The 14,333-nt window shown below is 40.6% G+C and overlaps 1 protein-coding gene across 1 annotated transcript in view; it reads right to left on the bottom strand.

Annotated features, from left to right (window-relative positions):
• Positions 1-909: 909 nt before the first annotated feature.
• Positions 910-14,333, bottom strand: part of MYCT1 (myc target 1) — a 36,734-nt gene continuing 23,310 nt past the window's right edge. The window contains exon 2 of the mRNA XM_018560334.1: positions 910-1,473. Coding sequence (XP_018415836.1) covers positions 944-1,473 — 530 coding nt within the window. The 3' untranslated portion in view covers positions 910-943. The remainder of the gene's footprint in view (positions 1,474-14,333) is intronic.

The raw sequence follows: 14,333 nt of genomic DNA on the forward strand, positions 1-14,333 counted from the left end.
GTACTTTTATTTTTTGCGTTCTGTGTCCCATTGCAGAGATTTCCCTTAATTTCCTGTCCCAGAGATGTAACAGAAAGAGTGAACAAATCTCTGCAAAGTGAGGAAAATTCCCCTATTAAACAGTTGTCACCAAAATAGGTGTCCCCGATTAAATATTTTCCGTTCACCCTTTTTTTGGTGACAACTATAACATTTTGAATTACCATCACTTTCTGTCTCAATGGCAGTGGTCACCAAGACAAACAGAGAGGGTGAATCCAGCAGCAGGAACACAAAAATCAATAAAAAACCTGACAGGGGTTTCAATCCATCCCTGCTCATTTAAATAAAGTTTTGGCTCAAGATAAACTTTAAATTTCAAATAATGTCTCTTAAACATATATGTATTTTATATTTTGCCAAATGAAAAATGTAACAGTGCAGAAAAGCGTTTAATAATACAGTAGTGTCCTTTAACTTCTCAGTGCATTAATCCAAGTGAAAAACTAAGTAAAGCATTCAGCTATTACAACAAGCAGGAGAAGAAGTAGCATCTATATGTCAGTGTATATTTGACATAGTAAGTATACACTGAATAATTTCTATAGAGAATAAAATATTGACAACAACTATAATTCAAGCACAAGGACTTAGGGGCATCTTAACCAAAGAAGTAATTTTCAATTTTGTTCATCAAATTTGTCAGGAAGTTTGAAGTTATTGAGCTACTAATATGCTTATATACCAGAGTCCCAGTGCCTGGAATAAAGACTTAATACACAATTATATTTAAAAAATGTAAAGCTCCCTCATTGCAGCTATATTCAGATTATTATTTAAACTTAGGATGTTCTTTAAAAAGCACCGAAGTGGTCAAATGGCACCCTTTTGTTTGCTCCATCAATATGACAACGTCCTCTGGAAAAGAATGTAACTGTTCAATCCAGCAATCCAGACATAATTTTCAAGGATCAGGGAAAGCCTTAATAATACTTTCATAGGCAGGTGGTGGTGTATGAGTAGGGTGACCAAGACGCAAGCTGTTGTTTGACCAGTGGAACTCAGGACGACCGAGATTGCTAGTGTTGTTGAGTGTTGGCGATGTGCTATTGGATCTGGGAAGTGTAACCATTTGACTTTCAGCTTCAACTGGCAAAGTAGGTGACTGTAGGAATGGATGGAATGTGGAGGCTCTGAAGCTAGGTTTCCGATTAAATGGGTCATTTTGCTCTTGTGATGTCTGTCTTTGAAATGTCAGACTAGCCAAACTGAGGTTGCTCCTGCGTTCACAGCTACTATTGCGGTAAAATCCAGATCTGTTTAAGGCTTGGTTTTGAGACAATGTTCTAGGACGGCGACTAGATGAATTTTTCATTCTTGGGGATATAGCTGCACTGGCTCGACGACGGGACATGCATGACAGTAGAAGCCATATTGTACCACCGATTGCCAATCCAATGACAACAGAGACAGTAAACGATAATATCAAACCATCTGCAATGAAATAAAACAAGTTCAAATTAGAAATGCATATGAAAATAAAATAACACATTTATGGAAAAAAAACGTTTTCCTTTTGATATTTATTCGGCATCATGACTACATGACATGACATCAGGGGGTGAAAAACTTTACAGAAACCTGTCATGAATGTATCTGATATCACTGCAATAGAGTGAACTCTGATACACCTTATAACTCAATAATTAGGAACTGATGAGAAAGGTAAAACCAGGCCACAGACACAATAAGACAGCTGTATGTTTTTATGATAATGATTGGTCAAGCAAGTTAGAAAACTTTATCCATTTATTACTGCTCCACTACCACCACCGCCAGGAATAGATGGAACCATCAGTGTCTGTACAGCCCTCTCCTCTACAATATAAATGCTGAGCTTTCATTTTTTGGAGTTGCAGGCAGGCTGTGCTGCCTTAGGGCACAGCCCACCACTTTCTCAGGTAGGTTAGCACCTTTATGGGAAAGTAAAGCCTTTTTAATTGTTGTTAGATATGTGAAAAAGTTCATCTAAAGTGGTTGACTGGGAAGAATTTAAATGAACACATCTTAAGTACATCTCTGCAATATATACACATTTCCCCAAGTTGTATCCATTACAAATGCTGCAAGTAAAGAAAAATAATCATGCCAAAAATGTAGTGAGTTCCTAACGGCCTGCTTAAGCTGGAAATGCAGTGTATTTGCTGCAATGAAATTCAAAGCATTGTTATCAGTCCTGCCAATCTTCCCTCTGTGGAGTACAGAACACCTTTCCCATATGTTATGGTGATGACAAGAGGGGGAAATGTTCTACAGTCCAGCAAAAGATAGCACAACAGGGCCAACAACACTACTTTAGATCTGCATGCAGCTGAGGCACTGAGTTGCCAGCTGAAGCAGAAAGTTAGAAATGCTCTAGATTTCTGGCAGATCAACAGGTAATTTTAAGTACTTGCAGCAAATTTAAAGACGAAACATGTGGAAATGTACAGGTATTACAGAGATGTACAGCATATGAAAGTAAACAATATTATAAATGTGTCAATCAATTAATAAAACTTCATTTTCTTCGTAATTTGTAATTATTAGTGAACCTGGTAATTTTTTTGATCCTCTTTTGTCTTTCTTATTAAAAACCTTGTACTCTCTGCAGAAATGATTAGTAACATGAGCCCATGTGATCTATGCAGCTTAGGCTGGGAAGAGAGCAACATCAGGTTTTTTATTCATGTAAACAAAAGATACATTTTAGTCAAAGTAATAAGGTGATTTATGTGAAATGTGAATTTTATTGCTTAGGGGTCTATTCACTATGCTGCCGAGGGCAGCCGAGTGAATGACCGATCAGAAGTGAAGTGAGCCGAACACTTTTCGGCTATTCACTTCAGAGTTAAGGCTGGTCTTACTTGGGAATTTAGTGAAACAATCTTTCTGCATCAAAATTTAAAGAGATAACCCAGAATGCTGGAAACATATGAAAGAATAATAGTGATGAGTCACTGCCGTGATGACTATTTTGAGTTCTGTAAAGAACGGGCTTCTTTCATTACGGCCTAAAGCTGAACTCAAGTCAAAAATAAGAAGATACAAATGAACTGTCCATTAAAATCTAGTTTAACAAAACCAACTTTTGCTGCAATATTCACCTTCGGTCCAGAGAGTGCCAATAGATGTCCTCAGTATGATGGCCAGCATCATTCAACCCACTTTCTCTGAGTCCTGGTCATCAGGGCCGTCTTTACCGCGGTGCAAAAGGGGCATCTGCCCGGGGCCCTATAAATTACAGGGGCCCACAACAGATGTCCCTTTTGCCCCCAACACCAGAGAAAAAAGAGCCGTGGCAGTATCGGTTGGGAGATAGACAGGCCATTCATTGTCAGTCACTCTGCCTGAGAGACCGCAGCCAGGAGGGAGGGGGGGTGTCACTGATCCCCCACGCTCAACGCTGGTGTTTTGCCGGGAGAGGAGTGAGAAGGAGGGGGCAAGGCTCATAAACAAGCGACGAGCAGACTAGCTCCTGGAGCCCCAGAGGAGCCGCCAGCACGCGCAGAGCAGAGAGCCGAGGCTATCCTGTACTGCGCCCAGGAGAATTGTGGGGAGAAACAATGCAGAATAGCATCAACTATGCAAGACTACAAGTCTCAGCAATACATAATATTTTCAAGTAGGGATGTGCCAGTACTGGGCATTTTCACGTGTACTCTTACTTGTGAAAATACCCGATACTAAGCACAGATAGCGGTGTTCTGTCGAGAACGCTGACCTAGCTGAATTTGCCAACGTCAGCATCTGCGCGTGCGCACAGACTAGTATTATCGAGGATTTATTGTCAAAGTATTTAGTTTAAATCGTTAATTGTGACTGTTGATAATATGCCATCCATCATGTACTGCCATGGACGGCATATTATTAACGGTCACAATTAATGATTATAAACGAATTCTTTGTAAATAAATGGTGGTTTCCTTGTTAATGCGCACAACAGAACACTAGCACTAAATTTTTTAACTGAAGTGGCTGCCTGAGGTCCCATGCTTGGTAGGGACCTCGGCAGCCTTCCTGTTAACCACACGGTGCGTGTTTATAGTGCCTTCCCATGGCGGAGGGGGGTTGGGGGGGGGGGCTCTTCATGGTTTCTTGCAGTGGGGCCCTGAAGTTTCTAGTTACGACACTGAATATAGATTACATTTTTCTGTTTATTGTGGGTGTGTGTTAAAAAATAACAAATATAAATAAATAAATGCTGTGGAAGGAAATACAATTAATTGGCTTAGTAATATTAGATAAAATATAATTTCATGTTTCTCGGTGTGTACATAACTATAATTTTTTTAATAATATTTACTTTTATTTCAAACACCTTTTAGCTCCCATTCACACCAATTGTGGTGCGTTCCAGATTTGCACAGCAATTGCACACTAAATTTCCCCCCCTGTTCTGGGGTGGGAGGGGGCGTGGCTGTGCATTGAAGTCAATGGCACTGCAGCCACGCCCCCACCCGCACTGCGATCGGATGCATGGCATAACATTGCCTGCATTCCGGTCTAGTGCAAACGTTTTGCCATGCATCCGATTGCACTGCAGACGGAGGTGTGGCTGCGATGCTATTGACTTCAATGCACCATATGCCCCCTCCCGCCCCAGAACAAAGGGGGAAATTTGGTGTTCAATTGCTTTGTGTTCCAGCAGCTACTGCTCTGGAACGCACTGCAATTGGTGTGAACGGGAACGTAATATGCATAGTATTCCTGTGGAGCTCTGCTATACACTTATACACTGCACATTACTGTGAGTCTTGTTGCTGTGAAGCTTAATGATATACCCATACACACTGCACATTACTGTCAGGCTAGATTCACACCTGGGCGATCCGTGAACCTGCGGCAATCGTGCACAATGGCACCACCAGTGTGATTGGCAGTGGTGGGTAAATATGTGACCGTGTGGATATCTGCTTGGTCACAGAATTGCCCACCCCTGCTGATCGCACTGGCGGTGCCATTACTTTCTAATGGCACCCCAGTCACGCCAGGTGAATCGTGAGGTTTCCCGCCGCAATACTAAATACGATCAGGGCTAAAAAAGCTGTGTGTCATGTGTACCTTTTTTGTGCACAATCCCGCAGCCCCGGAATCGCCCATATCTGAACCTAGCCTCAGTTTTTGTGATATACTCATACACACTGCACTTTACTGTGAGTTTTGTTGCCTTTTAGGGCCCAAGAAAACGCTTGCCCAGGGTCCAATCAGTATTAAAGACGGGCCTGCTGGTAATACTGGACCCACCCCAGCCTGTGACTGGACAGTGAAAGGATAAGCAGCACAATAATGAGCTCATCTCTCTGTCACTCTGGTTTCTCATCCTATCAGCATGCTTCTTGCTTATTTTAATTACATGAACTGATTGGTACCTTGTGCTGCTAATAGCTAGTCAAATCCAAGTACTTAAACTGTCTTACACAACATATGTTTGCTGCTGTATTAATAGCTATGGAGCTGCATTAAAGTAGAACTGAAGCTACATTTAAAAAAAAATTTGGGTTATAATTCCCATCAGCTGTGTCCTATTAGGGAAATTTCCCTTCACTTTCTGTTCAATAGCCACAATACAGGAAATCCCTTCAAATTGAGAGAGATCCCTGGTGGTCAGCAGGGTCACCAGAACTAGTGTCCCCATAGGAAGGAACAAAAGAAAAAAAAGTTTGTCTTACAGTAGCACTTTTTATTTGTGTAATTTAGGTCAGCAGCACATTCTTAACTTTCCATTGCTCCTCTGCTTCTCCAAATAACACTGGGAACCAAGGAATACAAGGTACTTTCAGGTATGGAGAAGCTAGGCCATTGACTGTTTTGCATTCAGTTTTTACCAAAGATAACTTCTGCTCATGCAGTGTTTTCATCATATGCTAAGAATATTTGCCTAGTTCTGTGACAAGTTTACTTAAATTTGTTTCAAAGTATAATGTATAATGGAAATGTAGGTAGCACTGCAGTGCCATATTTTCAAAAACACATGTCATAAAGGTGGTCTTAATTACTGTACATAAAAGCTACCTTTCATAGCGCACATTAAAAAGTTCTGCTAGGACTACTAACTCTGTCATTGTAATTTAAACAAAATACATTTTATATTCACAAAGAAAAAACATTTTGGATAAAAATGAGTAATAAGATGTAATTCAATAAAAAAACAATTCTCTGTTAGATAGTGTGATGTTCCCCTGGCAGGTGATTTGGGCTCCTGCAAGGCATGGAGTCTAAGTGACAACTTGGTGTTCACCAGGGCACCCCGCAAGGAGTGATGAGTCAGAAACTCTAGTGGCCCCCAGGCTACTTTCTGCAAGCCAACATAAGGTTTTAGCCCTTGGATTTGCCCCATTAAGTGGTGGCAGGTGCAGGATGGCTGCAATGAGGAGTAGTCAATATCAGACAAAGGTCACGGTAGGACGGCAGGCAAGACAGTAGTGAGCGTCAGACAGAATTCAAGGTAGGTGGCAAGCAAGAAAGTAGTTAGAATCCAGGCTGAGATCGAGGCAGGAGACAGGCAAGAGGATAACAGGAACAGGCAGTGTTGGCAATGAGGGCTGTAGACAGAGTCAGGAGATCCAGGACATGAACGGTTAATCAGAAAAACAGAAATCTCAATTCACTAGATAGCCGGTAACAAGACACAGCACTAGCCCCAGAAGTCCTCCAAGCCAGTGGGCAAGCCCAGTGTTATGGATGCAAGAGGCTTTGCCTGTGATTTGTCAAGCAAAATGTGCTGCAGGCTGCACGGGTGGTATTCAGTGAGGAGGCAGAAGCTGGTGGTATATTTTCATTATAATGTATTGCTGGGACTTATAGTCCTGAATAGCTGGTAGTATTCTGCATTGCTGTATACTGATTATACAGCAATGCAGAATAGCACCAACTATGCAGGACTATAAGTCCCAGCAATACATTATATTATTAAGAGATGCACCAGTGCCAATACTGTGCATTTTCACAAGTACTCACACTCGTGAAAATGGCCCAATACTAAGCCCAGATAAGGGCTTAGAGACATAGTCGAATTTGCCGACCTCAGCATCTGCGCTTGCACACAGACTAGTATTATCGTGGAAACAGGCATTTATTGTCAACGTATTTAGTTTAAATCGTTAATTGTGACCGTTAATAATATGCCATCCATCATTTACTGCCATGGATGGCATATTATTAACGGTATAGTGCCATCCCATGGCGGTGGGGGGTTGGGGGGGCCCTTCATGGTTTCTTTCACGGGGGGCCTGAAGTTTCTAATTATGCTTCGTTAGGAAGGACTCCTTTTACTTTCTGTGGGCTCACCTGAACAGAAGTGAACAGTAATTTCACCATGAAATCATTAAAGCCAGAATCACATTGGTGCTACATGCACATTATATTAGCATGCCCTGATGTAACGCAGCCTGTTCATATTTTGAATAATACGTTTTCATGGATTTGTTTTTTTGCATACCATGCACATATAGTTTATGCCTGTGCATTGTGATACCATAAAACACAGGTCTGTTGTGATGCATTAGGGATATGTGTTTCCAAAACAAAGTAGGTCCATGCAGTACTGTGATTTGGGGTAAAACATTCACTTTACCATGTATTACTACTTGTGAATCCAGACTAAATTGTTTTCTTAGTAGAGTAGGAAATAATTTTTGTTGGTGTATGCTCCAACTCTTTCTGTGTGGTCAAGGGGGCTGTTGTGTCCTGTTGTCTGGGAGCCAGAATAGTTTTAGAGTGCTTTATTAACAAGTTCAGGCATCCACAATACACATTTCATCTTCTGAGTATCTCATAACAGAAACAGAAACTGGAATTAATTTGTGCAGAGTATAGAAAGTAATATACATATAACAACTGTAAACAGTGACATCCACAAGTCAGAGGTATGAACACCACGGGGCAAAATAAATCTCCCCAACAGGACATGTATAGCAATAGAAACATTAGAGCTGTTCTGGTCTATTTAAAATGTTTTGACTGGGCATATACTTTACACCTCTAGGTAAATTCTTTTAGCAGAAAAACACAAAAACATTTCATGGTTGTTCGATTCAGACTTGTTTGACTAAGAAGTTAACTTCTTTTGTAGGTTTTTTGAGCACAACCCTTGCAAGAAAATTGAATGTAATCCTGTGTAGCAAGCCATTGGCCCAGAGACTGCACAGTGCTATCACATACTTCTGCTATGAAATGTACTTTGTTCTGTGACATGCAAAAAGCTTTTTATGTTTCTGAAAGAATTTTGCAAACACTAGGCAAGCTTTGAGTTACTGCTGCATGCATAATGCATAATTAGCCTACTGCTGTTTCTAGGCTTAACGTCAAGTAGGGAGCTTAAGAGAAAATACAGGATAATATTTTCAAGACTTTATTTTTTAGACCAATTGATCTTGTTTGCAAATACATGTAAAGGGAAGATCATGTACGTCATGCTGTAACTTTTGTATATTTTTCCTAAAGATAGCTTGACACCAGAGACAAATAGAGACTACAAATCTGACAGCTCCTAAAATTAGTCATTACCTGCCATTCGTAGTGAATTTCTGGCCTCAATACATGGTCTAGTCACCAACCTAGAACAAGTATGTACTATAAAAACATATACAACAACTTGGGGCTTTCGAGGTGCCAAGAACTGAATGACAATATGTATCTTAAATTCCATTTTTTATTGATATGAATATACATTAAAATGTTTGAAAAAACAAAAATTGCCATGTGTCCATTTTGTTTGTTGCAATCAAATATATAGTAATGACATACACAATTGACTATATCAATGAAACAAATAATGTACTTAATTTTACAGACTCGACGACCTGAACATCCATAATATGACAATTACATGGTATACACCACAGCATATATATTGTTTTAGTGATGTTGCATAATTGATTCAACGGTTAAGTTAGTCATTTCACATACATACAGTTCATGGCTGCTAGATCATCCAACACCCGCAAATCGCTGGAGCAGAGGAATGGGAGAGATGGGATAGTAAGGCTTACTATCCCTTCTCTCCCATCCCTCTGCTCCCGCAAATCTCCTTGTCTGTCTCTGGATCTGACCTCGATCTGCCTGTGGATTGTGCTTTGCCCGCTGCCTGCCCTGACCTCAGCCTGTGCCCGGATTACCCTTTGCCAGCCTTTCACCTCAGTCCGTCCATGGATTGTGTCTTTTTTCTTCGGTCCATATCTCTGCTTGGTACCTGGGGCCCGCCTGTGGCATCACTTGGTCAGAGTATATAGTCTAAATCCTGGGGGCATCCGAGTACTAGTAGGTGCACTTGCCTTATGGTAATGGCGGCTGCTATATGTGAAAAAACTCATCACCATTTGCTCTGACATCCGCAGCTCATCCTGACATTGTGCACCTATTCCCACTGCTGGAGTCCCAAAGGGTCACATGGCAAGTACCAAAGGATTGAAGATTGGGCACCAGGGTGTTAGATCATCATATTATACCAACTAATCTAAAGTGCTATACAACAAGCAACTGAGTATATCCAAAGAATAAAAGAAAGTCATCACAATTATTGTAAAATGAAAAAAAAAGGAAATCTGTCATAAAATATGAGGGCTGCTATTGCCAACCTAAATATATTAGACCCTTAGGCTTTAATACTTTCTTAGTCAATGACTAGGAATGAGTATGTACAGTAGTTCTCAGTCAAGTAGTTCTCAGAGTAGAGCCAAAATGTGCTCACCTACAGTGCATACTTTATAACAATGGCGATTTGATATAAAGCAGAGGGCATGAAGATGCAGAAGCATGGCACCACGCCCCGGATTAATTAGACCACAAAAAACATTTTAAAAAACTTGGGGCTTTTGAGGTGCCAAAAACTGAATGACAATATGTATATAAAATGCAATTTTTTATTGATATGAATATACATTAAAATGTTTGTAAAAACAAAAATTGCCATGTGTCCATTTTGTTTGTTGCGATCAAATATATAGTAATGACATACACAATTGACTATATCAATTAAACAAATAGTGTACTTAATTGTACAGACCCGATGCATTTCGCGGTATCGCTTCCTCAGAGCCCTGAAAATCCATAATATAACAATTACATTGTGTGCACCACAGCATATATATAGTTTTAGCCATTTGCATCATTGATTCCCTTGTGTGTCCCTGTGTCTTTAAGGAGGTTGGGCTGCCTCCTGGTGAAACTGCACCCAATTTTATCTTTTGCTACATGTGCTCCAAGATGGAGACTCTCATTGGTTAGAGTTAGAACCGCACTACACAGAGGAGCCTTGACAAGGCAGTACGGCTTTCACATATTCTGCAGAAGACGTGTATCTAAAACCTCTGTTTTTAACCGTAGCGGTTAGACAGGTTTTTTTGCATGCTGGTGAGTGTGCTGGGAAACTTTTTGCTCTTCTACTGTATAAAGCCCTTCCATGTGCACCTTGCTTTAAAGCTGGCTATTAGTTGATGAGTGCGTTTGCCTTTTGTTTTGCTTGACTGATTTGGTGCAGTGACCGTTAGTTAGGATCGCACTACACAGAGGAGCCTTGACGTGGTAGTGCGGCTTTCACATATTCTGCAGAAGACGTGTATTTTAGCCTCTGTTTTTAGCCTTAGCAGTTAGACTGGCTGGTGAGTGTGCTGGGAAACGTTTTGCTGTTGTTCTTTTTGTTTCCAAAACAAGTCATTTTGAAACGGGAGGGTGTTAAAAATGATGATTCATTTTAAATCTGCAGTCAGCAATGATTTACTACAATTGCCTACAAAATGCAAATGTTGTCTTGCAAGCACTGACACCACTTTAAGCACTCTGTACCCTCTGCATATATTCTATATTTTATAAACTATAAAATGTATATGATTTTTTCACTGGTTTTCCCAACAATTTTGTTCTCATGGCTAGGACTAATTATCTGATTATCAGAGGTGTTTCTAGGTTTGTAAAAGACCTGGGGCAAACTGGGCATGGGCATGAGGTAATAAGTGACTTGGAGAGGATTGTGGTTTTCTCAGCAGTTGTGTAGTTATGTGTAATAACTGTGTGCTGTAGCATGTTGTCAAAACAAAGAATGGTATTGTGAGATGTAAAGGAAATACTTGCTGATGTGAACTTGGCAAACCTGAAAAGTTTAGAAAAATTTAGTAAACAGGAAAATCTCTTCAAATGGGATTGTATGAAATGGAAATGGTGCACTGTGTGAAAGCTGAAAAGGAAATAACATTACCAACACATCTGGATAGGTAATATTAAAGCATTTGGCTACAAACAGGTGTCTTGATATATCATTTGTTTTCTCTGATTTTATATACAGTGAGGAGAATTTATCAAAACTGGAGCAGACAAAATCTGGAGCAGTTGTGCATGGCAACCAATCAGCTTCTCTCTTTCATTTTCAAATCTTAACTGAACAAACTGAAGAGAGAAGCCGATTGTTGGCTGTGCACAGCTGCTCCAGTTTTGATAAATTCCCCCCAGTATGTTTAGACAGTGCCTTGATATATCTACCATGCTCATGGTAAATGTTCACATTTTAGCTGTTGCTATAATAGAATGGTTGTATAATCTGCGCAGCTAGTGTGGCTATGAAAATGATCTGCTACTGTATATGCTTATTGAGTCTATTTGGGATGAGGATTGGGTTCACCTCTACCATGAGTTCACAGTGAATCCTGTGGATTCGAGATTCTAAGTCCCAGTGAATTTATGTACAAATTACAGGGGTTACAAGTCAGCCATAATGTCAGTGTATTGGAAGTAGGGAAAAGATCAGGAAAGCTGGGAAACTGCATAGGGAAAGATAAGGGTCATTTGGGGCTCTTTGGGCAATCAACCCCTTTGCTGCTTTTTAATATTTTTGGGGGCATTTTTGTCTTTAATTTTATTTTGTAATTAATTTGAAGTCAGCAATTACTGCTGTCCCCTTTGAAAAATGGGCTTTTGTTCTGGGCAGGTGGTATTTTGGTGTATATTGTGTATTATTTTAGCTTGATGGGGGTCTTTATTATAAGTAAAAAAGGCTCACAAGTCCTCTATGTGATTATACATGGGAAGTGACAGGCTCATTTTGGGACACATTATTAGACTCAAGGACATAGGGGTCTATTCACAAAGCTGCCGAAGGATCTGGCCGTAGCTTCGGCCGATCCTTCGGCTAGCTTCGGCACCAGGACCCCTTCGGTTCAGGAGAACCGAGGGGGTGCTGTACGGGCTATTCACAATAGCCCGTACAGCTCCCGATCACGGCCGAGCAGCTCAGTCGAGCGCTGAGCCGTGCTGAAAGACGAAGCTGACACACACTAAGGTCAAATGCATCAATACCTCCTTTACAATGCTTTGCTTTACAAATATGAGCAACGTTTCGGAACCTACTCAGGTCCCTTCATCAGGCAAATAACATAGTGACCACGGCAGGTTTGGGAATGTTGTTCATACTTGTGGTGCCATGTGTATCAGCAGTTAATAAAAGGACGTATTGATGCATTGGACCTTAGTGTGCGGGTGACTATCTCCAATATGTTTGAATTTGTGCAGCGCCAACCACAAGTAATTCCAGCACCCTTCTTCATACTACAGTGGGATTCCGGTCTAGTGTGCAATGGGACATCTGTTTATTTTTAGACTATCAGACCCCTAATGTAACCTTTGCACTTCAATGAAGCTGATCAAGCATCGTGTGCTTGATCAGATGCTAGCTTAAAACTGCTAGCGTAATTTGTATGTGTCAAACTTGCAACTTTCAAAGGAATTTTAATAAACTTATAGTAAATAAACGGGTATATCATGCCATGTTCCCAGTTATGTGGACCATTAAGAATTTATATGCCAAAAATTACTGGTTGAACCCAAAATAGTTTTTTTTAACCATTACTTTACCTTTACACTGGCTTTTTTAAATAGAAAAAAAGATCATTAGGAGATAAGATAAATGTTTAAGTGCAGAATAACACTTTTAATAGTTTTATAGTACATTTCCATCAATATCTGTACATCAGACCAAAAAAAGCGACAACTGAGAAAAAAGAAGGACAGAGGTTCGAAATGACACTTTAATGAGGGACAGTTGGGCGGTATGGTTTTATGTCATGTGATCTGTTCTAATTCAAACCTAGCATGTGATTTCAATTCTCACCCCTGATCAAGTGTGGTTGCTTAGCATTATTAGTTCTGTTTTTCTGTTTTCCAATAAATAATGGGTTTACAGTGCAGTGATTCTCTTGTTTGTGAAATTCTTAGCTAGTTTGTTTGTTTTGCTGATGGTAAGCATTGGTTTCCTTTTTCTTAAAGCTTATTGCTAAGCACTCTCACATGAGGACTGGCTGGCACAGATACAAAAAATATGCAAAAGAATTCCAAGTACAGTATAATTTACTGTTTATATTATTAAGGGGGTTATTCATTAAAGAGCCAAAGGATCCAGTCGTAGCTTTGGCTGATCCTTCGGCTCTCTTCGGCTGCCTCTGCCGTTTGGTTCAGTCGAACCGAAGGGCTGCTGTACCGGCTATTCACACTGACTGAGCCGTAGTGACAGCCGAAGGGGGGAGAGCCGAAGCGGGGAGATGCAAATGACAGCTGGCTGGAGCCAGCCGCGACCCCACGGCTCGCTCCGTTCAGTTGTAATGACAAAGCAGCATCCCCAAATGACCTGGGGACCCTAATCTGTCATTAACCTCATTGGCGGTATTCCCAAGTATAGCTCGCGGTTACTTCTCCATACCCTGAGCTACACTCGGGAATATCGCATAGTATTTACTTACCTTGTCCCTCGAGCCGCGCGGTGTGCTCCGGCCGGCGCCGGCATCTGTCTTCCGGGTTTCGTCCATTGCGAGCGTACGCATCGCACGGGGGCGGAACTGGCGGGAGATTAAAAAAAACGTAGAAAAAAAAATAGCGAAAAAAGGGGATAAAAAAAAAATCGAGCCGAAAACAGAAAAGAATCATACCGCCAGGGAGGGTGACGTCACAGCCGGCTCCGCCCAGATGTTATTCATTGAAGACAGCTTCACCAAAACATATGTGAATATTCACTTAATTTATCCAATCATGTGAAAAAGAAAATTCCTATTCACTTTTAATACCCAATTTTGTGCAGATGATTTTCACACAATTTTTTGAGTGAAGATTCTCAACAGTTTTCGTAAATCAGCCTCATTGGGGTTGATTTACTAAAGGCAAAAAGGCTGTTCACTTTACAAGATAATCACTTTGCAACAGAATATTCCCTTAGCTTAATTAATGGGGTGAAGCTCTGCTATCTTCCATCATTCCATCTTTTGCAAGTAAAAATACTGCTTTTTTTTTTCTTTGCATTGTCGTATTCTTTGCAAACTGAATTTTCACCAAATTTA

Source organism: Nanorana parkeri, unplaced genomic scaffold (assembly GCF_000935625.1).
Source record: "Nanorana parkeri isolate BGI_ZX_2015 unplaced genomic scaffold, ASM93562v1 scaffold450, whole genome shotgun sequence".
In the NCBI taxonomy this organism is placed as follows: domain Eukaryota; kingdom Metazoa; phylum Chordata; class Amphibia; order Anura; family Dicroglossidae; genus Nanorana; species Nanorana parkeri.